At 38.9% G+C, this 27,241-nt stretch overlaps 1 protein-coding gene across 4 annotated transcripts; it reads right to left on the minus strand.

The window, feature by feature from the left end:
• pank4 (pantothenate kinase 4 (inactive)) lies at positions 1-27,083 on the minus strand. Of its 4 annotated transcripts, none has more exons than XM_052111308.1 (19): positions 26,972-27,083; positions 26,464-26,546; positions 25,753-25,961; positions 21,590-21,773; positions 21,110-21,202; positions 20,857-21,010; positions 17,150-17,331; positions 16,009-16,090; positions 15,782-15,882; positions 13,400-13,555; positions 7,978-8,090; positions 7,710-7,797; positions 7,319-7,470; positions 7,157-7,212; positions 6,613-6,662; positions 4,058-4,162; positions 3,850-3,950; positions 3,641-3,709; positions 1-3,510 (listed from the first exon to the last, which is right to left on the minus strand). In XM_052111308.1, the coding sequence occupies exons 1-19, from the start codon at positions 27,003-27,005 to the stop codon at positions 3,282-3,284; spliced, it is 2,241 nt and encodes a 746-aa protein (XP_051967268.1). In that variant the 5' UTR covers positions 27,006-27,083; the 3' UTR covers positions 1-3,281. The 4 variants fall into 4 exon arrangements, with proteins under 4 accessions (XP_051967268.1, XP_051967267.1, XP_051967266.1 ...); XM_052111307.1 differs by having other exon boundaries at positions 26,452-26,546; XM_052111306.1 differs by having other exon boundaries at positions 26,955-27,082.
• Between the last annotated feature and the right edge of the window lie 158 nt (positions 27,084-27,241).

Consider the following 27,241-nt stretch of genomic DNA (forward strand, 5'->3'; position numbering starts at 1 on the left):
AGTCCCATCCTAGATTTTTTTCCCCACTCATTGAATATACCGATTCACTTGGAAAAATGTCACATTACCGATTAAAATGGGTTTCGAAAGCGGTTTCATGTTGACTCTTGTGATCGGTCAATCTTAATGAGGGATACATTTTATTGTTGCAAAAAAATAATACAAAAGCAGAAACAAGAGACCCAAGTTGAGTGAATGCACTGTAAAATATATTTAACATAGAATTACATTTGACTGTCAAGTGAGCAAATTTTTCTAAAATACTGAGCATCTCATATATTTCAAGATATCCAAATTAACAGTACATTTTATGTACATGCTTACATTATATTTACAGTTGATTTTTACAAATTTCACTAAATGAATGCACCATTAAAGTAAGGCTTTGGACAGATGATGAATGAATACTGTACAAACCACTTTAGTCTGAGAGAGCACCTTGATTTCATAAGATATTAGCCATGTCCATTTGATGGCCATTTCAAAGCTTCTGCCCCACTTAACTCTTAAATGCATATTACACTTTCTAGACCACCAGTTCCTTTAGTTGAGGTTGTTGTTGTACACACTGTGCTTAAAATACTGAAAATAGGTAACATCTACCCAATTTATGACACATTTTTTATGAGGGCCACACATAAAACTGATCAGCCACAACATTAAAACCACTGAAAGGTGAAGTGAATAACATTTATTATCTCGTTACAATGGCACCTGTCAAGGGGTAGAATATATTAGGCAGCAAGTGAACAGTCAGTGCTTTTGGGATTTTCTCTCCTTTTCTCCCCAATTTGGAATGCCCAATTCCCAATGCGCTCCAAGTTGGTGTAGTGACACGCCTCAATCCCGGTGGCGGAGGATGAATCTCAGTTGCCACCGCGTCTGAGACAGTCAATCCGCACATTTTACCACTTGGCTTATTGAGAGCATGACCTAGCGTGTGTGGAGGCTCAAACTATTCTCCTTGGCATCCACACACAACTCACCACGTGCTCACAGAGAGAGAGAACCACATTCTTCCTTGGAGCAATGAAAGGTGGTGGCCTGGTCTGATGAAACACGTTTTCTTTTAGATCACGTGGAAGGCCGGGTGCGTCATTTACCTGGGTAAGAGATGGCAGCAGGATGCACTATGAGAAGGCAGGCCGGTGTAGGCAGTTTGATGCTCTGGGCAATGTTCTGATGGGAAACCATGGGTCCTGGCATTCATGTGGATGTTACTTTGACATGTACCACCTACCTAATGATTGTTGCAGACCACGTACACCCCTTCAAGGCAACGGTATTCCCTGATGGCATTGGCCTCTTTCAACAGGATAATGCGCCCTGCCACACTGCAAAAACTGTTCAGGAATGGTTTGAAGAACATGACAAAGAGTTCAAGGTATTAACTTGGCCTCCAAATTCCCCAGATCTCAATCCGATTGTGCGTCTATGGGATGTGCTAAACCAACAAGTTCAACAAGATCCATGGAGGACCTACCTTGCAACTTACAGGACTACATGCAACTTAAAGGATCTGCTGCTAACGTCTTGGTGCCAGATACCACAGGACACCTTCAGAGGTCTTGTGGAGTCCATGCCTCAATGAGTCAGAGCTGTTTGGTAGCACGAGGGGGACCTACACAATATAAGGCAGGTGGTTTTAATGCTGTGGCTTATCGGTGTATATAGGCTACATAAACAGAGAGATTTTCAAGACAAATTATACATTGACAGAAACAACCTGTGCTTCTTACTATGTAAAATAGCCCTGAAAATACATTGCATTGACTTTTAGTGCCCACAAACTAACGATTGTGTATTACCTTAAAAACGTAACTGTTTTAAGACAGAAAACACTGAAGTGATGTTTCAGTTTCTCTGTCTCTCTCGCTCTTCCAGAAAAAAGAACTGTGATAGTGAGACAATGAAATGGATTTTAGACGATAAAGATTTCCATAAATGGTAGAAAGTGAGAGCTGCACTAGAGTCGAGGACAAGTGTATTACATTTCAATGGCACAATATCTGAAGCAGTCACAACAGACTGCGATGCCTCTCAGCTTTCCTGGGGGGTGGAGGGGGGCATTGAATGTCTGTCACATTAGTATCTGCCCTATTCAAAACAGATATTTGTATAGAACTAATTATATACTGTAACAACACTGACACCTAGTGTTAATGGATGCACAACCCATTTTAAATCCTTTTGTCCTTTACATTTCAGTCTGTCCATCTGTGGGCATCACTTTCAACAGTGGGGTGGGGTGAATCTAAATCCATATACTGTGTAACTTAGTTTTTCAAAAGACCAGGTGTACCTATTTTATGCAAGAATCTAGAGTGATTCACTGCAGTTGGTTTAACACTGTTTCCTACAAGCTTAAGGCAAAATCCATGTTACATATTTAGCATTATGTCTCCACAGTGGGAATGTCAACAAAGCTCAATGTATCAATAAGGAAATCATTGTCACTACAAAATGTTGTCATGGAAACAAAGATGATGGCCATTAATATACAATGCCATCTGGATGGAATATGCGTCAGTGTCAGAAAAAAATGCAGTTATCTAAATAATTGGAAACATAATCATTTCTTTTAAGATTGCTAGTCAAAAACTGAAATGACAGAAAATATCTTAAGACTTCTAAACCAGTCTACAATGGCAAAATCTGTCAATGTTATTTGTAAGTTTTATATGATTATATTTGTAAATACGTTTGGGCAAGGTAGATTTAAATGGATAGCTCACCCAAAAATGTAATGTCTTTTATCATTTACTCACCCTCATGCCATCCCAGATGTGTATGACTTTCTTCTTCTGAATATGAATGAAGATTTTTAGAAGAATATATGAACCAAAATTTTGAAGCTCCATAAAGAACATAAAGACCTTTAACATTATAGGCCCTCATTATACAGGCTGTTTCAAAACCATTCATTAACAACATATTTGTCATTGTAATCAATTCTGTACCCAATGAATTGTCCATCAGCAACAGAATCTGGACTGAGAACAATAAAATTAAATCTCATTACAAGAAAAAGCCCCTACAGCTGTCATCCAATTGTTAAAAGTGAGGACACGGCAGACGCGCACATTCAATTTCAAAGCAGGCACACACGACTGCCCCCTTATTGTTGATTTAAAAAAAAAAAAAAAAAAAGATTCCCCCCATTCTCCCCCACCCCCCACAAAAACAATCATCTTGTCAATCTCACACAGAATTTTTAAGAAAGCACATAGGAACAACACCTTCCAACTCTCAGCATTTACCTCTAAAACATTTTTATTTCCCTAATGTTGCCCTTGGGATTTAGAAGGGACTTCATATTTGAAGACTACACTGAAGATCTTGCCTCCGAGACGTTCTGCCAACCAGGAGTTCTTGATGACAGCCAGTTTAAGGCTCTCGCAGCTTAGCATGGCATAGTAGTTTGTGTGGATGGCCCGGCCCATACCTTCAATGATCACTAGATCTGTGCCACGCTCCCTGATGACCGTGGCCAGGACTTTGTCGAGGCGACTGGAGAAATAAGAACAAAGGAAGACAGGGACTGAAGGAGGAACTCTTTGAAGCACACACTTTTTTATGTTTCACACAGGAAAGTCAGTTTCATTCTAACACATCAGAAAAAAAAAAAAACATTTTGTACCTCAAGTCTAAACAAGGAGAGCTAGAACCATTCTGCACCAAAGCGAGCCTGTCCTCTTTGAGTGCAGCCCTGCAAAAATGGAAAATGCTAATAAACAAGATCTTTTGAATCAAAAGATCTTAAAAGATCTAAGATTAAAAAGATAAAAGATCTTTTTAATCTTTTATTGTACATTATCTCAGTGTGCTGTAGAAAGAGTGAGCACTCACTGAATGACAGGGTCCATGGCAGCTATTCTTTCAGTTAGGATCTGCAGCTCACCATTTGTGACATCATTCAGCGCAGGGCCAGTGTTGCTGGCAAGCACAACCTGCAAGTCAACATGCTTCCATATGTAACTAAAACCTAATAACCACATTGATACACAACAATTAGAATTTATTTTTTTGAGGCGTATTGTTGTTGTCATTAACGTACCTCTGTGCCCCTGATGAGGAGTTCTCTAATGAAAGGGAAAACCCCGAGTATAATGTCTATTCCACTATTATCTACGAAAAATAATGCACATTTATGAGGACGACCCTGTAAAAGAAAGCCAGCAAGCACATTGTTCAATCAAAACTCTCCAGGAAGAATTCATAGACTGTTAAACAAACATACTTTGAATTGTAAATCTCTAGCACACATATCTAAAAACCGATATTTATATAACTATATAAGAAATTATTTTACATCCATCTATACAAAATTTTTCACAACTGCCTAAAAAATGTAATATTTACTAAGAATACATACACTGCCACAACATCAGCCACAACATTAAAACCACCTGCCTAATATTGTGTAGGTCCCCCTCATGCTGCCAAAACAGTGCCAACCAGTATTTCTGTAAACCGCTAATTTCCTGGGATTTTCACGGATACGTTTCTAGAATTTACTCAGAATGGTGCCAAAAAATCTAGTGAGCAGCATTTCTGTGGTTGGAAATGCCTTGCTGATGCGAGACACCAACATAGAATGGCCAGACTGGTTCGAACTGACAAAGTGTATGGTGTGTCAGATAACCGCACTGTACAATTGTGGTGAGAAGAACAGCATCTCCGTTTTGGCGGAGATGGAGACCGACAGACCTATTTTTCTTAGGAAAAATTATATTACAATTATATAACCACACATATTACAGTTTAAACTGAATAAGTTATTCCAAACCAATTGCTAGTTATGCAATTTGAAAGTGACATCGCTACTTCACATAATCAGAACATATCTGATGAATGATATGTAGGGGTGAAAAAATTAATCGAAGTATAACAGTGCATTGATCTATCAAATACATTTTGATGCATAGATAATGAAATGTAAGAATTGATTATAATTGTATATTAATATCCAATGTGTCAGTCTCATTTTACACAAACCTTCGAGCAGCAGACACAAAACGTAGCATGTGAGATTAAAGGGAAAGTGCACTTTAAAAAAAAAATTGGATGGATGGATGGATGGATGGATGGATGGATGGATTGACGGACGGTGTCATTATTAAAAACGGTTTGCATCCATTTGAACAATGTAAATTGATGTTGCCTTCTACCCAGATTACAACATATGTTAATATTGCTTTTGTATCTCCATAAAACAGTTTAACCATGAATATAACTTGGCTTAAATAAATGTGACTGGTGGGCAGACATTGGCTGTAAACGAAAACAAGCACTCATTAATGAATTCTCTTTATAGTGAATGCTCCAAATAAGGAGTGACTGCAGACCGTTCTGAAGGGAACTAACCAGTTGATGAGTCACTAGTGATTGGTCAATGGCACGGCAGCCGTGAAGAGATCAAATATTTGTATCTTTCGCAGTGTGAGCCGCAAACAGTCCTGCGATTGAATTTTCGTAAACGGGCTTGACAAGCTGAGGGACCTCTGTTTAACCACCTGCTGCTCCTTCCCTACCCCAAAATGAATAGGGAACTCACGGTTCCTCCATATCCCATGTTACCGCCTTTACTTTCTACTTATAGACAGTTTTTCAATCTATGAACCTGCTTGATTAAAACCTGGATCATATCTGCCTGCACATGACATTTAATCTGGTTTACTGGTTTCAGATTTCACGATGCATCGCGATCCTTGTTAGGATACGGCAGCCCCCTTTTCCCCATGGCACCTCAACGAATGAAAAATAAATGTGTGATTGAAAACACATTTATTTAAAATAAAAGTAAATAATTTAGCCTTCAAGTTCTCATCCTAAACATTACTTCAAGCTTTCTAAAGAATTATTCAAGAGCTAGTAAACAAAATGGAGAACAGGGACCACACAGTGCTTTAAGCTTTTCAGTAACAGCAGCAATTAAACATTAAACCATTTTGATAAAAAACAAAAAAAGTGTACTAATAAAAAATAAAACTATTGACAATATTTAGTGTTTGATTTTTAGATACAGATTTGACATAGTCAGAGTTTGACTCAAAAGCAGACCTGTCAATTAAATTTCTTTGGCTTACAGCTACTAGCTATCGAGCGAAGGACAGTGCGTGCTCTTCTCTTTTTCTTGTCAATATTATAGTTTTATTAATATTAACGATAGGCTTATAACAGCTGCTAAATTTACACATTACACAGATTGGATATTTTGAAATATGATTTTTTTTGTCCCGTCTGTTTACACCCATAATACAAGGATACACGGCTGTTTTTACATTCATATCGCATCAAGAGGGGCATTTTGACTTGAGCACATCTAAATATTTACGCAAGCAGCTGCATTCACCACGAACTGAAAGCTGCTGGTGTCATAATCGATCTGTGCTTGCGTACAGAATTGCGTCAGTGTTCGGTACTGCTTGTACTTTTAACAGGTGGGTATTAAAATATTAAAATGAGCAGAGATTTTGCAGCAACCCTAGCCAGTCCTGGAAGCACCCAGTTGGGGAACCACTTGAATACAGTGAATGACTGCAGTTTACTATGCAGCTCAATGTGGCATTTGAGAGCCCTGTTGAAGTTATTGTCAATTTAAGATCTCACCTTTAATCTCTCAATCCACTGGTTGTAGACATCCACAAGCCATGGCCGCTCTGGGAAAATAAAATGTGTATTAAATATATAATAGTATGAATAAAGTTTTTTTTTTTCCTTGGTAACACTTTACAATAAGGTTTCATTTGTTAGCATTAGTTAACATTATATAACATGAACGAACAATGAACAATACCTCTACAGCATTTAATAATCTCAGTTAAATGTCAACATATACCAAAACATTTTTTAAATCAAAAGCTGTATTTGTTAACGTTAATTAATGCATTGAGCTAACATGAACTAACAATGAAGAATTGTATTTTTATCAACTAACATTAACAAAGATTAAAAAACGTTTTGAAAAATATATTGTTCATTATTTTATTATATCTAATAAATAAATGTTAACAAATGAAACCTTATTTTAAAGTGTTACCTGTTTTTTTTAATGGAGATACACAAGTACTCACAATTAAATTTCCTTTATGAATACAAAAGCCTTTGTAATATGATATTTTTTCATATCATGATTATATAACTGTGTTCATACCTTGCAGTTGTTGTTTTGCTTGTTCAAACCCAAACTCTGGATCTGACTCAAGCACACTAAAAAACAAGTAAAGGTATGGATATACTTATGGGTGCTTAAACTTTAAAATAATTCCACCCACAAACCAAAACTCTCTCTCTCAAACTTTTGTAGCATACTCACTCTGAAACGGCTTTGGCTCCCCAGTCAAAAACGTTGCCGGCCAAAAGGCCTTTGACCAGAGCAAACTGTCTCTGCTCCCAGCTCAGCTCCTCCACAGACTTCACCACCTTCATATAGTATTTCAGTGCCATGTCATTTTCCTTCTGCTTTATCTTCAGAGGGGGAAAAATCAGATTGCGTCAGACAAACTTATCCTCCATATTCCACTAACAACAGGATAACAATGATGGTTTAGCCAATGGATCAAAGACTGGCTACAGACACACAGAGACAGACATTGGTACAATCTTAAACACAAATTAAAATAACCGATTGTGGGTAATTGATGTAATATGATAGACTATACGAAGAGTTAAAAAGGGTCAAAGGATAGAGATGATTCAAAGTAAACCTTAGAGTAGGGGTCAGGAAAGTTGAACTCGTTTAAACAGTGTTCTCTTGTGTCTAATAGACTTCGGACGGTGAGGGATCCATAAGCACTAGAGATGAGAGAGGCAAGCTACATTAGAAGAAAGAAACTTAACTTCCAACAGCACTAGCTTGTAAGTGTCAAATATCCTATCTCTACAAAGATCTTGCAGAAATATTAAAGGCACAGATATCAGGCAAGATGAAGAATGGATCCATGATAAGCTGCAACAGGCTCATGGTGCTCTTACAAAGGCTGTTGCCGGAGAGTTTGGAGTTTGTGACGGTATTTCTGACGAAACTTTTCCGCCCTTTCGCCAGCCTCGGGCAGGTCTCTCTGGCTAGCCACAGCTCGCTTCACCACCTGTACAAAAAGCAAGCTAAAGTTATGACCATGTGGATCCATCTTTGCCTACAGAGGGCTTTGATGGCAAAAAAGATTGCAAAATAGTCTCTTTTCAATGGCTAACTGAATGTGATACAGTTTATAGCTCAGAGTAAGAGCTATGTAAATAGAATAGGCAGGTAGAATGGTATTTAGTGTAAAACAAAGTTGAATTTAGTGGCACTGATTTTCTCTGTAATTGGTCAGGTAGAATAAGTCTAGAAAATAATTATCTTGTATTAATTCTTCATTGTGTATTTTCAATTACTAAGGTGTAAAGTCTATGAACATACAGAGTAGAAGTAACCAATATATTGTTTTTACCATTTAATCAGTGCCGATAGTTGCTTTATTGTAACTATTGTTACTGGCAAAAATCTATGGTGATAGTGGCCGATAATTTTTTCATATACGTTTTATTTCAAAATAAGAGTCCCCAGTGTGTTTGGGGCTTGTTTACATTTAAAAGTCCCACATTTTGCACCAAATCTGAATTTCTTCTGGTTATTTTAAGGATTTAGGACTCTGTCTAGTAAGAATAATATATATATATATATATATATATATATATATATATATATATAAAATTTGATAAATCAAATTAAAATACTATCATCGGATTAATCTGTATCGGCAAAATTCACTATCGGTCAATCTCTAATACAGAGACGTCATTGTCATGGCAGAGTTGTTGTACTAGAGACCATTTAAGAGTGTTATGCCTTAAGTGCAGCACTATGCGTTATGTCATACACCCAAGGTCAGTGGGCATAGTCATGAGGTTTTGATTGTTTTATGCAAGCATGCCCCAAGTCTAAGCACAAGTGTGTTGGCGAAACAGAGCAAAACACTAATGGGCTGGTCAAGTGCAACTTCATTCTGAGGTTCTTCTACGGATATTGCACCATCTGCACCCTATAATATATTCCAATGCCTGTCCAACAACGTAGATATAATTGAAGAGAGACAATTCATAAGAATTTGGTTGCGTAAATGGGCTGTATGCAATGCATCTCCTGCTCAATGACTGAACTGTTGCTTGCGCAGCTCTGGACCCTGATATATGTGTTGTATTTGTTCTCTATCAGACACCCTGGGACTGTTTGCCTTGTCATGCTTGCCTGTGTCTCACTTCACTTACTTGAAATAAGGTTTTATTCTCTCCCATTGTTCATTGTTTTGTTATGCTAACCCATAAATCGGATGTTTAATAAACAGTGTATATATTTGAGAAGATGGGTATGTTTGTATTCCCCTTTTGTTTCAAATGTTCACACCCCTTTCATAATTTATACAAATATAAGAGATAAAAAAAAATACATTTATTATTGCCCTTCAGAATCTACACATGCAGATATTTACATAAAGCGTAGTATGCATATAGTAATGTGTTGTCTTCTTGAGCATCAATAAATGTTTGCAGCTTGTGTAATAGTGGTGTATGAGTCCCTCAATTGTCCTAAGTGTCAAAGATGCTCACTCACTCACACTTTGGAATAATGTGCAGATTTTGCTGTTTCGGAAGGAAATTGGTATTTTAACCACATAGTATAGTCAGGACATTACTGATGTAAAAAACAGCACCATCACTATTTGAAAAAAGTAATTTATCAAATCTAGACAGGCCCCATTTCCAGCATCCATCACTCCAACACCTTATCCTTGAGTAATCATGCTATTTTCATAGAACATCCCTAAGACACCACTGCATTGGCTGTGTCTGGGCCCCAACGCAGTTTTGTAAAGACTTTTTAGGATTTAGTTTTCTCTTCTTTTTTGGAAATTCAAAAAAATGCACAATGTGCAAATGTGATTGAATATCGTGATAAACATTGATATCGAATGATATTAAATAGAATATTGTGATAATATTTTTTGCCATATTGCCCAGCCCTAGGTGAGCTGTGCGTTTATGCCACAGAGTATAGCGTAAATCCTCCACACACGCCATGTCTCTGCGGTAACGGCTCAACAAGCCATGTGATAAGATGCGCAGATTGACTGTCTCAGACGCGTAGGCCACCTGAACTGAGGCAAGCCACTATGCCGCCACAAGGACTTGTAGTGATTGAGAATTGGGCATTCCAAATTGGGGAAAAAAGGGGGGAAAAAAAAACAAATAAATAAAAGACTGCTAACCTGAGCTCCTGAGTAAACCCCCTCAGTTCTTTTCAGGTGATTCATGAAAAAGACCCGGTTTAAAAGCATCATTCGTTCAGGACTCTCTCACGCTGGGTTTGTTGTTGCATGTGGTACAGCCAGGGGGTCAGGAATTGGCTGTTAGCGGTATTGTAGCACCAGCTGGTTGTTGCTGGAACTAAACCACCCGATGGCAAAAAGAATGTTTCTCCATAGACAGCCATTTAAAAGTAGCCTCGTTTTATGAAAAAAAAATTCCAAGAACCATTTCAATTTAAATTATTTAATTACATTATAACACATCGTCATCCGGTGACGGATTGTTTGTGAATGGCTCTTAAAAGCGTGAAACTGATTTATATTTTTTTCCTATCTATTCCCATTGTCGAGTGATCAGTCACATGACACCTGATCCTGAAACTGAGCACCCATGAGCAAAGATGACAGCCTCCATTAGCCAACTTTCTGGGAACCCTGCGCTAGCTGAGTCATAGAGATGAATTAGGATAACAGATATCTTTCTCCAGGTATTTTATAGCTCCATGAGATCATCACAACAGAATGGATGAAAAGGGGCATCAGACATACTGGTGCGCGCTCTAAAGATGTATTCAATAGCTCACTACATGATATCTGACGAAACCACATATGAACGCACACAACCCGCCTGTAGCCAATGGCGATTCGATTTTAAGTTATTGTCGCAATCAATTATTTTTGGTCGCATTTATAACCATTTTAGTCGCAGCCAGGAGCCCCGTGTACATCGTCCAGAGGCTTTGGAAAGGCGCTATACCAAAAAACTAGGGATGCACCGAAAGTTCGGCCGCCGAAAATATTCGGCCGAAAATGGCACTTTCGGTTTTTGGAGGAAAGAGAAAAAAGGCCGAAAATATGAGCCGAAAATATATACCTCCTCGCCCCTCAGTGCTCAGATTTCACTCTGGATCGATCTAGCCCTTATCACGGCGCTACCAAGCAAAGGCCGATCATGTCAGCGGTGTGGAAATTCTTCAAAGTTTCTGATAAGGACATCAAATTTGCGATCTGCAGTGTTTATTCAGCAGAAATTTCTATATATATATATATATATATGTTATACACACACACACACACACACACACACACACACACACACACACACAGAGAGAGAGTACAGCAAGAGATTCTACAGGAAAGTGCCCCGATCCACAGCAGTGCCACAACTAGCGCAGCTACAACACAACTTGTATCTAGCTGAACTACCCATTGCCAGAAGCGACAATCCCCTTGACTACGGTCGCATAAACAAAAACCGCTTTCCTTTGCTTGCGCGGATTGCGCACAGGTATTTATCTGCCGAAGCACCAGCACAGAGAGTGAGAGACTGTTCAGTGCAGCATTTCATGTTCTTGATTAGCTTTCTGACAGGAGAGACTGTCTAGCAATTTTTGTTCTTGAAGAGAAACCTGTCACTTGTACTTAAATAGAAAGCAGTCCAATATGATGTGTATAGCAATTACATTACACTTGTTCTTCACTTGAGGATACATCTGTCGTTTACAGTTGAGGTTGAATTTAGTTCAATTACTGCTGTTTTGCACTGTTGTTTTGCACAATAATGTTCACTTAAAGTGTACATACGTTTACATAAACAGAATAGAGCACTGATCTATATATATAATTATATATTATAGTTATATATAGATCAGTGGAATAGAGGCCCTCTGCCATTCTGTGTTCTGCCTGTTGTTTTAATTAAAATTACTGTTGCATATTTAAACTTTTTGAAAGATGCTAGCTAAGTTCATTACTTGACTGTTGTTTTGCATATAATAGTTTTATAAAACTTTACATTATTTGGATAATTGTTAATAAAATCTTTAAAATTAGATTTTTACAGAACTGAATGAAGAATAATATTTAATAATGTTTTAATATATTTTTTTGTCCAATTTTGGTGTGTTACTTTCAATAAAAGTATGATTTATTTGATTGGTTTGTAGTTTTTCAATTCAGATTCATTAAATTCATGAAATTAATGAAAAAGTATCAAATTAATACAATTATACACAAAAATTATATTTTTTTAAATAGGTAAAAATTTCGGTTTCGGTTTTCGGCCAAGTGCATCCTGGATTTTCGGTTTCGGCCCAGAATTTTAATTTCGGTGCATCCCTACATAAAAACTTTACATTATTATTGATCTACTGATCATGATTGTGTGACACAAACCATGGTTAGTATTAAAATTGATCGACAGCTCTTTGATATCTGCAGGTGGAACACTTAAACTGCAAATGCAGTAACTGATTGTAGACTTGGCACTGAGATTCTCAGGAAAATATCAAATAGCACTTCTCGCCCCATCATCAACATATAATACACCCACAGTTTGCACTCATACACCCACAGAAAGTGCAAACACTCCCACCCATGTCCACTTGAGCTAGCAAAAGAATTACACATAGAATTAGCACTCACAAAAATTGGACAAGAAGTAGCGCACACCGTTGTGCCTAGCGCTGTCATGAAAACAGAGCACCGTATTTTTATGGTTTTGGTCTTGTCATTGACTCGGGAGCCTTTGGACTCCGTCTCGACTCGGAATCGAAAAAGTGTGGACTTGGACTTTACCCCGAGACCAGTAGAGCCCCTTTAAAAAAAATACAATGAATGCTCAAGACTTATCTGGTATTTCTCTGACTGTCAATATAAGCTATTATGACATGTGTCCTGTATTTCTGTCGGCTGTGTAGAAACTAGTGATGTCCAATTCATGAATGAATCATTCAGTTATTTTCAGTGAATTCATTCGGACTGCTTCATTTATCTCACTGAATCATAAGCAGCAGTTTCTCACTTGGTAAAACAGGATCGGAATATTAAAGTAAACAAAGAGCAAAGCAAGAACAGTTACTTATTCCTCACTTAAACAGCAAGTTTAGCCTTGCACCACTTCATTTTCATGGACCTCCCATATATTTCTGCGAATGCACACACTATTTGCGGGCATATGGCTACAGATATCACAATCATTCCCTGTTGCGCATTGCCCAGGCATGAAAATAGGATAAGACGTAGTGCGCGGTCGTAGTGTATATTCCTGCGCTTAACACAGACATGAAAATAGGACCCACAGAATGAGAAAAAGAGGCTTGAGCCCTCACCCCATCCAATGCCTCCTCAAAGCAGTAGAGCCAGTATTCTCGAGCCAAAGCATCCTCAGTCAGGTCCACTGTGTCTGGGATATAAGAGGATGGGTCCTGCAACAGGGGCAGGTTCACTAGCTGCCTCTCCAAGCGGTCCATCTCCAGCATGTCAAACTGGAGACAAAAGAGTAGTAAGTACCCACAATGTACAGCATGGATCACTATTTATAGTTAATCTAAAACATTATAGAGCATAACATTGCTAGCCCACTTTTTCAGTCATCTTTGCTCTGGAAGTATTTCACCTAGTCATTTTTCCACAGGGATTCCATAGCATCCTTAATAGAAGAGTTCTAAGCCATGAATCAAACTGACCAGTTCCGAGGTAAATCACAACATTATAAACTTTGTTTTGAAGCAAAAACTATTTAGAAAATCGGACAAAAAAAACATTGTTCACAAGGGCACAAACAATCTAATGAAGAATTGCAAATTATGTAATTGAAATTAAAACTATGGGAATATAACAAAACTACTGGTTTTCGGATGTTAATTAGAAACAATATAGTTTGTTTATAGCAAAATATTCCAATACATACAAATACTGTATACAAATAGTTTGAGGGTGAAGGGAGATCGATTCGTTTGCATCATTCACAGTACATCATGGGAGTGGGCAGTCACTTCCGTTCTTGATTGGTTGCGGTTCCCTGATCTTTCTCTACCAGACCACGGCTATTGTAGTTGATCACAGAAACTTCACTGAAACAATAAAGTTGAAATAACACCAACCGATGGCTTCAACAGGAACATATACCACCGATGAACAACCTCGAAGCTCACAGTAGGTCCATCTTTAAAGGTTTATTAGTTAGGCCTATCTGTATAATCAATTTGTCTATGGAAAAAAAATGTATGGGAATTTACTTCCAGAACCCGACTGATGCGCACTATAAAAAAAATTATACAACTATTGATTGAGTCGTTGATTACAAGTATACACAGTTTTCCTGAGCAACCACTGGGTGGCGCCATGATGATTTAGTTGCCCGTTTTTTGTTTCTCGTCTCGAGACGCACTTTAAAACTATCAAAATGACAATCCAGACAGAGAGCAATAACCATTTAAGTTGTTTTGGAGTAAAAATCTATTTGTGCTGTTGTTGGTTGTCATTGCAACTCAAAGTAGTTAATGATATCAACGTAACTAAACTCAGACCATCGCCTCATGACAAACTCAGACGAGGTGCTGTCATAAAAGAACGGTCATACTCTGTAAAGTATCAGCACTATACAGCCATGTTTTTGCTTTTTGTACCATTTTTACAAACGTAATACCTTAAAAATTACCATTAAGAATATACGCTGATGCGATTGACAACAGTCGAATCGTGGAACACTTCTGCGTTCAGGAAAAAGGTGGATATAAACAATATATTTTACATTTATTGCAAAATAATCTTTTCTATACAAAGTAGTTTGAAAGTGTAGGTAAACTAACTTCATTTACATTTATTTTTTCATAATTCACAGTGCGTCATGGGAGTGGGCTGGCTTTGTTTGCCACAATTCTCTGATTGCTGAATCTCTGGAGGATCATGGGTAGTGTACTTTGTTGGCTTCAACAGAGGCATATACTGACGAATAACAACCTCAAAGCTCTCAGTGGTTCTGTTTTTAAAGGTTTAAAAGTTTACAAAAATAAATTTCCCTATGGAAAAAAATGAATGGGATTTTTACTTCTAGAACCAGACTGCTGTGCTCTAGTTGTGGTTGCATCCCTTACAGCACAATCAAAATGCCACCTTTAAGATCCATCATACACTGCAGCAACTGACAAACATCCTAGTAACAGTAAGTTCCAGGTTAAAACCAAATCAGTTGCACACTTTCCACACTCAACAAAAAACAGGTGTATTATGCAACACGTCCATTAATATCAAATACATGCATAAATCCACACAAAAAAAAATAAACCTCTGAAAATCTAGTATTTTCAAGAAACACTGCTATCAGTGATGACACAACAAAAAGAGGAGTATTTTTGAAAGCAATCAAAGAGCATGCAGAGACAACCACTAGAAAAGAATGGATGGAAAAAATACTTACTGGAAACTGAGGGTAAAGGTTAAGGAACAGAGGAAGGAGATGGATGAGAAAACAGGAAAAGAAAAAAGATGAAATGAGAACATTAAGGAGAACTCAAAAAGGTAATGAAGAATAAATGACAACCATCTCATTTCAATTGATCAACGAGCAATCTCGTTTCAGTTTCAGATTGCTCACATTAATCTTTCTTAAATGGGCACAATCAACTTTGGCTTTCAGAAGAGTGTTGTTGGTGTTTACATTTGCACCACAGAGCAGCAAATTTACTGCAGTCTTCTTTGGGTTAACTTACTGTTCCACTACGGGCCCGCTGCACTGGGTTCAGTTCTGGAGATACACTCATGAGACCAGAACTGCCTGCATAGTTCTCTCCCCAGCTGTACTGGTTAGGGTCTACATGAAGAAACATCACGATAATCATCAGCAAAACATAGTTTCCACTGCAGCAAATACGAAACGATTTGAAAGTCATTAGAAAGCTGATGTACATGGATGACTGTGTTCAAGACAATAACTTACTGTCCTCTTCAGCCCCTTTCAAAAAGGCACCAATAGCACCAAGATAGCCTTCATGTCTTAGAAACAAAGCCTGCACCTCCCCCTACAAATAAACAAAATTATTGCACATTACAGCAAGATGTAATCAGAAGGGATATTTGTAATCAGCAAGTTTCATCTTGACAAAATAAGCAAGGGAATATGCTGACTGTTCATTATCATGCTTTTTACATGGCTACTTACCAATAAATATACACTCACTTAGCACTTTATTAGGAACACAATACTAATACTGGGTAGGGCCTCCCTTTGCTCTCAAAACAGACTCAATTCTTTGTGGCATGGATTCCACAAGATTTTGGAAAAATTCCTTTGAGATTCTGGTCCATGTTGACATGATTGCATCACACAATTTCTGCAGATTTGTCAGCTGCAAATGACTAGGAAGGCCACTGAAGAACAGTTAACTCATTGTCACGTTCATGAAACCAGTTAGAAATGGCTTTTGCTTTGCGACATGGTACATTAACATGCTGGAAGTAGCCATTAGAAGATGGGTATTTTGTGACCATGAAGGGATGCACATGGTCAACAACAATTCTCAAATAGGCTGTTACATTCAAGCGATGGTTGATTTAATACTCAAACCAGCCCATCTGGCACCAACAATCATGCCATGGTCAAACTCACCAAGATAAAAAACATTTCCCCATTCTGATGGTATATTTTCAAATTATCTGAAGCGCCTGACCTGTATTTGCATGATTGTATGCATTACAGTGCTACACGATTAGCCGATTAGATAAATCGCATGAATCAATCATTGTACAGGTGTTCCTAATAAAGTGCTCAGTGAGTGTATTTAGTATTCATTAGTACATATTCAAGAAGAAAGAGACCATGAAGTAATACGAGAGAAATGAAACTAGCACAGCTATGGGACAAAGATCTAGGGCTGCAAATAACGGCCCAAGATTTTGTCAATGAATTGAAGCAGTCCTATAAAAATCAATTACTCAGTTTTAAGAGATTTTCACACAAATATATTTGACTGCAGAATGCTGTGACTGGTCAATTAGAAATCAAGTATTCCAGAGAGACATGTAATAATTATTGATAGTCTATAGTTCATGAATGGATAATAGAAAAACAGCTTGGAGACCTTGGTGAAGAAGTTGATGCTATAGGTGATTGTGTGCATGGTGACTGGGTGTCCCCGAATGAAGAATCCTCCAAAATACACTCTGGTAAGGTTATGTAGTTTGGCGTAGAGGCAGGCCAGTTGTCCGATGTCATTGCTTATCATATGGAGTAGACTCTTTGCCATGTCTTCTTTGGAGAACTCTGTGCAATATACAAATGTATACTTTGTTTATATGGCTTTTTTTTAGGATATAACTTGCCAATCTATGTGACTGCATATTTCTAAATTCTTAGTGTATAACCAATAATAATGCTGCTATGCTGTATGACATATCTCACCAGCCAGACACTCTTCCTGTCTTGTTTCTTATCTTACTTTAGATTTTCAAAACCAACACTGAAGGTCTCTATGTTAAAAGTCTCTCACACATGCCTTTGTGAAACCAAAGACCTTTGGCTTCATTTCCCACTAATAACAACACTGCCAACTGGGTGAAGGGTCAAATGACTCTTCTTAGGGAAGGAGCACAAGTCGAGCAATAAACTCCTTGTTGTTTACCATCAAAGTGTATGATTTTTTTTACTAGGGATGGGACAATATTAAGTTTAGATATATCGTGAAGCAAAATAATTACGAATCACATCGAGGCAAAACCCCGCATTTCGAAATTTGAAACATTGTTTTCTGTCCATGTAATCATAAATGAAATGACCCATCAAACATCATAATCTCTCTATAGCTTTATTTTACCCCTAATATGCTTTTTTCCTTCACTGTTTGCAGGGTTCACACAAGGTTGTAAAAGTGTTCGAATTTAGCTCTATTCCAAGTACTGGAATTTTACTTGATATAAACAGACCATTTTTTCCATGTAATGTGTGTCCATCAAAGATAAGATCCCGCACTCTACTTTCATTTAATATGCCTTTTAACATCCTTTCTGTTCTTTAGTCACATTAAAAAAGTAAATACACATTTTGATCATAAATAGCATTGATGCACTAATAAACAGAGACACCTGTGGCAAGTCTGTAAGATGTGCAATAAACTCTTAAAGACACAGCACCATGTATGTCAAATCAAATCAAATCAAATCAAATCAAATCACTTTATTGTCACACTACCATGTACACAAGTGCAACAGTAGGTGAAATTCTTGTGTGCAGTTCCGAGCAACATAGCAGTCATGACAGTGACGAGACATATACCAATTACAATAAACAACATACTTACACAAAACAATTTACATATCAAATGTACACATACTTACACAAAACAATTTACAAATCAGATGTACACTACTTACACAACACAATAATTATATACAATGCAGAATATAGAACAGAATATACAATACAATACAATAAGTGGGAGTATATGAAATATATATGTGTATATATATATATATATATATAGCAGTTGTATTGAGGAGAATATGTTGACAGTCCAGTGTGAGATTATAGCTGAATAAAGTGCAGTGCTAATTATTGATCCTGATAGATCAAGAGTTCAACAGTCTGATTGCTTGGGGAAAAAGCTATCATGTAGTCGGCTGGTGCGGGTCCTGATGCTGCGATACCGCCTGCCTGATGGTAGCAGTGAGAACAGCCCATGACTTGGGTGACTGGAGTCTCTGATGATCCTCCGAGCTTTTTTCACACACCGCCTGGTGTATATGTCCTGGAGGGAGGGAAGCTCACATCCGATGATGTTCCTGGCAGTTCGCACCACCCTTTGCAGGGCTTTGCAGTTGTGCTGCGGTGCTATTGCCGTACCAGGCGGTGATGCAGCCAGTCAGGATGCTCTCTACAGTGCTGGTGTAGAACCGTGTGAGGATGTGGTGGTTCATTCCAAACTTCCTCAGCCGTCTCAGGAAGAAGAGGCGCTGGTGAGCCTTCTTCACAACGGCCTCAGTGTGGACGGACCATGTGAGTTCCTCAGTAATGTGGACACCGAGGAACTTGAAGCTGCTGACTCTCTCCACCGGTGCTCCATTGATGGTGATGGGGCTGTGTTCTCCGTCTTTCTTCCTGAAGTCCACAACAAGCTCCTTGGTTTTACTGACGTTGAGGGAGAGGTTGTGCTCCTGACACCAGCGTGTCAGAGTGTGCACCTCCTCTCTGTAGGCTCTTTCATCATTGTCAGTGATCAGACCTACCACCGTCGTATCGTCAGCAAACTTAATGATGGCATTGGAGCTATGTGTTGCCACACAGTCATGTGTGTACAGGGAATACAGGAGTGGGCTGAGAACACAGCCCTGCGGGGCTCCAGTGTTGAGGGTCAGTGATGAGGAGGTGTTGCTGCCCATTCTAACCACCTGACGTCTGCCTGACAGGAAATCCAGGATCCAGCTGCACAGCGAGCTGTTTAAGCCCAGAGCCCGGAGTTTCTCATCAAGCTTGGAGGGCACTATGGTGTTGAATGCTGAGCTGTAGTCTACAAACAGCATTCTCACATATGTGTTCCTTTTTTCCAGGTGGGAGAGAGCAGTGTGTATTGTAGATGCAATGGCATCATCAGTGGAGCGGTTGTTGCGGTAGGCAAACTGCAATGGGTCCAAAGAGGGGGGCAGAACAGAGCAGATGTGATCTCTGATTAACCTCTCGAAGCATTTGCTGATGATGGGGGTCAGAGCAACAGGACGCCAGTCATTTAAGCATGTGATTATAGCATGTGATATATGCATGTATGTATGATATATATATATATATAAAAAAATATATACACACACACATATACAGTATCTCACAAAAGTGAGTACACCAATAACATTTTTGTAAATATTTGATTATATCTTTTCATGTGACAACACTGAAGAAATGACACTTTGCTACATTGTAAAGTAGTGAGTGCACATCTTGTATAACAGTGTAAATTTGCTGTCCCCTCAAAATAACTCCACACACAGCCATTAATGTCTAAACCTCTGGCAACAAAAGTGAGTACACCCTTAAGTGAAAATGTCCTGTGGAGTTATTTTGAGGGGACAGCAAATTTACACTGTTATACAAGATGTGCACTCACTACTTTACATTGTAGCAAAGTGTCATTTCTTCAGTGTTGTCAAGTGAAAAGAAATAATCAAATATTTACATAAAATGTGAGGGGTGTACTTACTTTTGTGAGATACTGTACATACATACATGCATACATACATACATACATACACGCACACACATTTTCACATACTTTTTCAGGACAGGTTCTGTTCAGTTCAACTGCTTATTCTGCAAATGATCAGCCTAAATATAGCCCACTATTTTTGAAGGCTCGTTTGTTTGTGATATTTTCTTATAGTGAAAGGTTACAAAGAGCTTCTCATATACAAGGTTAAGGTTGGGAAGAGAGGCAGTGGGAACCGTCTGAACAGTCAAAGTAATATTTTAATTAAACAAAGAGACACACAACATAAACACACACACATGGCAGCTGCATGTGGCTCCCTCTCTCCTGAACTGCCAAGTTCTGCCGCATTTATCTCTCTCTCTTTGGCCCTACTCCACATCACACTCTTATTGTTTATTACTTTGCAGATTTATATTGTGTATTAAAGAACATTATTTGCACAAAATTTTTTTTTTTTTTAAATAAACAATTTTCTGCCATACTTAATGTGTTATCATATCGAATCGAGAGTATATTGATTCGTAAACCTCATTCTGTACACCGAACCGAATCGTGAGATCCCCATATCATCCCTGATTTTTACCCTTCTACTTTACCTTTATCTGTGGTGGCAGATTTCCCAAAACTGCTTGCAATGAGGTCACCAGTCAATCCCAGGGAACCGTAAGCTCCTCCATAGATGTCTTTAACAAGCATATCCACGTTTGTGTGTTGTCCTTTGGAAGCTAACTGCAAAAGCTCATCAAACCTCTAAATAAGATTGTAGAGGGAAATTCCAAACAAGAATACAATTCAGACAATTCCATTAAATACTTCCTCAAGATTAAATTGCACAAAATAAGCAATTACCTTAGTTTTTGTAAGTAAAGCTCCAAGACCCCAAAAAGTACCACCGCCTATAGAACTTCCCCCAATACGCTCAAATTTGTCCTCTGATTCAACCTTCCAAAAACAACACAAGAACAACCCTTTTAGAACTTCATATGGTTTGCAGACTGACAAAATCCCATCTGGTTTTTTTTCCAGGCATAACTATTATGGATACATATTGCAGACCCCATTTACTCCTGGTATTAAGATGCATCACGGGTGATCTGATCACATGTGGTCAGCCCTAAATAGAGAGCTTAAGAGGGTCTAAAACATTTTGAGATCAGATCACAAAAACAACATATGAAGATAGTCAAAAACGTATGTAACCACATCAGATTTTAGGTGTAAACACTAACAACGATGCGTCTCGCCTGACCACATGTGATCGGATCACCCGAGATGCATTTTAAAACCAGGTGTAAATGGGGTCGAAGATTTGCCGCTGAAGGGATATACCTTTACAATCGAAACTCCAGAGCCAATATTTATTAGCAGGTAGGGGAAGATGTCTGGGTGTGTATTCTGGAAACGGAATTCAGAGTCGGCATGTTTGGCATACACAAAAGCTTCATGGGGGATGTTCTTAAGCACAAAGTTACAGCCCTTGATAAGACAAGTCATCTCATCCTCTTTGTCCACTCTGAGAGAGAAAATACAATATGTTTAACATGACAACTATCAAACACTCATGTTACAATCCTACAACTCAATACATACTGTATGTCGATATTGTTTTCTATATGCCTTAATGGTGCACTCAGTAACATTTTAGCTGGCTCTTCCCATCGGTCCCAGCAGAACTTTCGTGGTTTTGGAGGTGAGGGCGAAGTCGAGCACCCGTCTGGTGAGAGAGAAAGCTGTAAGGACATCCACCTGAGAAGAATTGTGACTAATTACTGTTTCTATGTTCACAGTGAGAGTCTGGGGAGATTAAAGACAGCCCAGTCCACCGAAAGAGGGAGAGAGAGCCCAGCTGAGAAGCTGCATGTGTGTTGGCCGCTGCTGTTGAGCTTTTCTATTGTAGAGCCTCAAGTTTGTGTTCGTCTGAAGCTGTACCATTGTGCTGTAATGCAAACGAGTTTTGAGTTGATTAAAATATATTCCGGTGTTGGAATCGCAGTCTCCCACTTCCTCCTTTTGATCCAAATATGTACATCTGTTAAACTGGTGCAAAAACCTGGGATAAGGAGGAAGGTACGCTGCTATGGAGTCATCTGCAGAGAAGCATTAGCACTTTGAGGCATTCCGAGGCCAACACGCAAGCAGCTTCTAAGTAGGGCTCTCTCCCTCTTGACTGGGCTGTCTTTTATATCCCCAGACTCTCACTGTGAACATAGAAACAGTAATTAGTCACATTTCATCTCAGGTGGATGTCCTTACAGCTTTCTTTCTCCCCAGACGGGCACTCGACCACACCCTCACTTCCACAGACTCCAAACTAACACCTGTCGTCCTGGATACTGAAAGTTTGTTTACTAAGTACTGCCACTTTACACAAATATGTTTGTTTATTTTCTGTTTTGTTACTTTTAGTCTGTTTTCAATCAATCAGACACAATGTTAAAACCACCTGCCTAATAACGTGTAGGTCCCCCTCGTGCCAACAAAACAGCTCTGGCCCATCAAGACTACACAAGTTCTCTGAAGGTGTCCTGTGGTATCTGGCACCAAGACGTTAGCAGCAGATCCTTTAAGTTCTGTAAGTTGCAAGGTAGGGCCTCCATGGATCGGACTTGTTGGTCCAGGACATCCCATAGATGCTCAATCGGATTGTGATCTGGGGAATTTGGAGGCCAATTCAGCATCTTGAACTCTTTGTCGTTTTCCTCAAACCATTCCTGAACAGTTTTTGCAGTGTGACAGGGCGCATTATCCTGCTGAAAGAGGCCACTGCCATCAGGGAATACTGGTGCCATGAAGGGGTGTACGTGGTCTGCAACAATCTTTAGGTAGGTGGCACTTGTCAAAGTAACATCAACATGAATGCCAGAACCAAAGGTTTCCCAGCAGAACATTGCCCAGAGCATCACAATGGCTCTGCCGCCCTGCCTTCTTCCCATAGTGCATCCTGCTGCCATCACTTCACCAGGTAAACAATGCACACGCACCCCGCCATCCACATGATCTAAAAGAAAATGTGATCCATCAGACCAGGCCACCTTCTTCCATTGTTCCATGGTCCAGTTCTGATGCTCAAGTGCCCATTGTAGGCGCTTTCGGCGGTGGACAGAGGTTAGCATGAGCACCCATGTGCAGCAAGCTGCGATACTGACACATTTCTATCATGGCCAGCCATAAGATTTTCAGCAATTTGTGTTACAGTAACTCTTCTGTGGGATTGGACCTGTCTGGGGCTTGCCTTCACTTCCCAAAAGAATCAGTGAGCCTTGGGCACCAAAGACCCTTACGAGACCCTTACGGGTATGAGACACTGTGGCTTGAAGGCCTCTCCAGATCTCACCATTAGATGACCAGGTGGAAGATCTGGGTCTCGTTTTTGGATACAAAATACATGGAATGAAGCAAAAGGAAACATTTACTTGTATAATGTGTCTGACTTGCTTGTACAAATATTTAAATGATCTCAAATTCAATTCTACAAACTCTTTGTGTTTTGCTACACTTTTACCTCCAAGCAGACATCCAACAGGCACCATAACACTCTGGCCATGCTTTAAAACTGAGAATGTTGTGGAAACGGCCATTTTACAGCTGAACTGAAGCGATGGTGATAGCAAGTTCATGACAGAAATGGATCCACTGCAGCCAAATACATATTTTAGTCGCATAGCATGAAATTTGGTCACATATGTGAGGGATTTACTCGCTATGTAGAGGGCTGCATTATTAGTGGTAGTAACTCAGTCACTGCATGACATCATGTGCTGCTAACATGGCAGCGCCCATGAGGGGACGACCCGCTCCATGTAAAATCAAACAGCTTTTATTGAGTCTTCAACTCAGGTGAGTACATCATTTCTAAAAAATATACAGGTGAAACTCGAAAAATTAGAATATCGTGCAAAAGTTCATTAATTTCAGTAATTCAACTTAAAAGGTGAAACTAATATATTATATAGACTCATTACAAGCAAAGTAAGATATTTCAAGCCTTTATTTGATATAATTTTGATGATTATGGCTTACAGCTTATGAAAACCCCAAATTCAGAATCTCAGAAAATTAGAATATTGTGAAAAGGTTCAGTATTGTAGGCTCAAAGTGTCACACTCTAATCAGCTAAACACCTGCAAAGGGTTCCTGAGCCTTTATATGGTCTCTCAGTCTGGTTCAGTTGAATTCACAATCATGGGGAAGACTGCTGACCTGACAGTTGTGCAGAAAACCATCATTGACACCCTCCACAAGGAGGGAAAGCCTCAAAAGGTAATTGCAAAAGAAGTTGGATGTTCTTAAAGTGCTGTATCAAAGCACATTAATAGAAAGTTAAGTGGAAGGGAAAAGTGTGGAAGAAAAAGGTGCACAACCAGCAGGGATGACCGTAGCCTGGAGAGGATTGTCAGGAAAAGGCCATTCAAATGTGTGGGGGAGCTTCACAAGGAGTGGACTGAGGTTGGAGTTACTGCATCAAGAGCCACCACACACAGACGGGTCCTAGACATGGACTTCAAATGTCAAATGTCTTACCTGGGCTAAAGAAAAAAAGAACTGGTCAGTTGCTCAGTGGTCCAAAGTCCTCTTTTCTGATGAGAGCAAATTTTGCATCTCATTTGGAAACCAAGGTCCCAGAGTCTGGAGGAAGAATGGAGAGGCACACAATCCAAGATGCTTGAAGTCCAGTGTGAAGTTTCCACAGTCTGTGTTGGTTTGGGGAGCCATGTCATCGGCTGGTGTTGGTCCACTGTGCTTTAAGTCCAGAGTCAACGCAGCCGTCTACCGGGACATTTTAGAGCACTTCATGCTTCCTTCAGCAGACAAGCTTTATGGAGATGCTGACTTCATTTTCCAGCAGGACTTGGCACCTGCCCACACTGCCAAAAGTACCAAAACCTGGTTCAACGACCATGGTATTACTGTGCTTGATTGGCCAGCAAACTCGCCTGACCTGAACCCCATAGAGAATCTATGGGGCATTGCCAAAAGAAAGATGAGAGACATGAGACCAAACAATGCAGAAGAGCTGAAGGCCGCTATTGAAGCATCTTGGTCTTCCATAACACCTCAGCAGTGCCACAGGCTGATAGCATCCATGCCACGCCGCATTGAGGCAGTAATTAATGCAAAAGGGGCCCAAACCAAGTACTGAGTACATATGCATGATTATACTTTTCAGAGGGCCGACATTTCTGTATTTAAAATCCTTTTTTTTTATTGATTTCATGTAATATTCTAATTTTCTGAGATTCTGAATTTGGGGTTTTCATAAGCTGTAAGCCATAATCATCAAAATTATATCAAATAAAGGCTTGAAATATCTTACTTTGCTTGTAATGAGTCTATATAATATATTAGTTTCACCTTTTAAGTTGAATTACTGAAATTAATGAACTTTTGCATGATATTCTAATTTTTCGAGTTTCACCTGTATATATTCATGTCTTTGTGTAAAACTTTAATTTACAAAATCTTACTTGGTGCACATTTATAATTCCACTTACTTGAGCTTTAACTTTTTCTCGATCAGGTCTTTAAACTTGTATGCCCCTCCACCTGTGGCTTTAATGACTTTGGTTTCAGTGTTAACCAGATGGTCCTTAATGAAATCCAGGCAAGTTTCAATATAGGCATTCTCAAACTTGATAAAGTGGAGTCGGGCAGTGATCTCTTCCTGTACGGATATCTCATAAAGTGGGTCTCCATCAGTTTCCTGGAAACCAGTAAAAATAAAAAATTTATAATTTATAGTAATCATAGTGCTATACTACTACTACATGATGAACAATAATGCACAGTCATGACATTATCAACACATTATTGTGTGAGAATTTTGATTTATTTTAGAGAACAAGCACACGAATTCCTGAAACATGCTCTCAGATGGGAGGCATTCCAAGTGAAGCTGGAGTCCAAGCAATCTAATAACAAGAGATTGACAGGCCATAATGTGGATAATGCATTTACCCATTAAGCCGTTCAATTATAAAAGCTATCATTTGAGCTCATTCATGGAGGAAATTAGTTCAACCCCCTGTCACTTCACTGTCACACAATTAATGAGGAAACAGTAGCTAGTTTGACATATGATCTAAAGCAGTTAGTATTACTACAGTACAGAAGTCAAATATTACTTTGTTATGTTGTAATAAATATATTCAAACATTAAAAGAAATTAGCTGGCTCAAATGAGACAACCTTACCTCCAAGCTTACCTTCGCTGAATGATCAAATGACCTGACTTTGGCAACTTTGTGCTGAACAGTGGAGTAATAGGCCAGTTTTGTCAAAGAGCCACCTGGCAAATTCAATGAGGTTATGAGAATTTTTTTTTTTTACCGTTAATTTTCTCATTAATGATTATTTCAACTTTTCTGTAAAACATTACATCAGAGCTTGACTTGGCACATTTAAATTAATTCTATCAAAGACCATTAAAGATTCTAGAAGGCTAGTTGAACAAATAACCCAGCTTTATATCTATGATCAACATTATTACGCCGATGTTTACAGCCTCCCTGTCTATCTCTGTAGTGTACTGTATTGTATTATTAAACAGGTGTATTGAATGAACTGTCAGATTAGCAGCACGTGCTAACAAGTTCGCACGTCGCCCTGCCCAACAAACTCAGACACGTCCGAACTACACAAGTGACTGCGCATCGATCGAGAGAATAACAAGGATGCAAGTTTAGTGTGAGGATACCTATGTCTATAGCGAACCTCTTGGCGTTCTCCATGTTGCGGAAGATTTCATCCGGGGGGAGTGTAATGCTCTTATCCATGCTATGAGATCCTCTGCCTGCCACTCCAGACAGCGCCATCTTACTGCGATTGTTTTGCAAACTGCGACGCTACGTGAAGGACGACTCAAAATAGAGTTTGCTGAGAAATATTTCAAAATAAAAGTTTCGTCGGAAAAAATTTGACAATGTTGATTACCATAAAATTTAAATTCGACTTGTTCCTCCTTTTCTAAATAAGTACATAAAT

Source organism: Xyrauchen texanus, chromosome 39, assembly GCF_025860055.1.
Source record: "Xyrauchen texanus isolate HMW12.3.18 chromosome 39, RBS_HiC_50CHRs, whole genome shotgun sequence".
Lineage (NCBI taxonomy): Eukaryota > Metazoa > Chordata > Actinopteri > Cypriniformes > Catostomidae > Xyrauchen > Xyrauchen texanus.

Coding starts and splice junctions, on each gene's coding strand:
- pank4 (XM_052111305.1), bottom strand. CDS start 27,072: ATGGCGCTGTCTGGAGTGGCAGGCAGAGGATCTCATAGCATGGATAAG. Junction 3,951..4,057: donor TCCTCATCAGGGGCACAGAG/GTACGTTAATGA, acceptor GTTGACTTGCAG/GTTGTGCTTGCCAGCAACAC. Junction 3,710..3,849: donor GCCATGGACCCTGTCATTCA/GTGAGTGCTCAC, acceptor CCATTTTTGCAG/GGCTGCACTCAAAGAGGACA.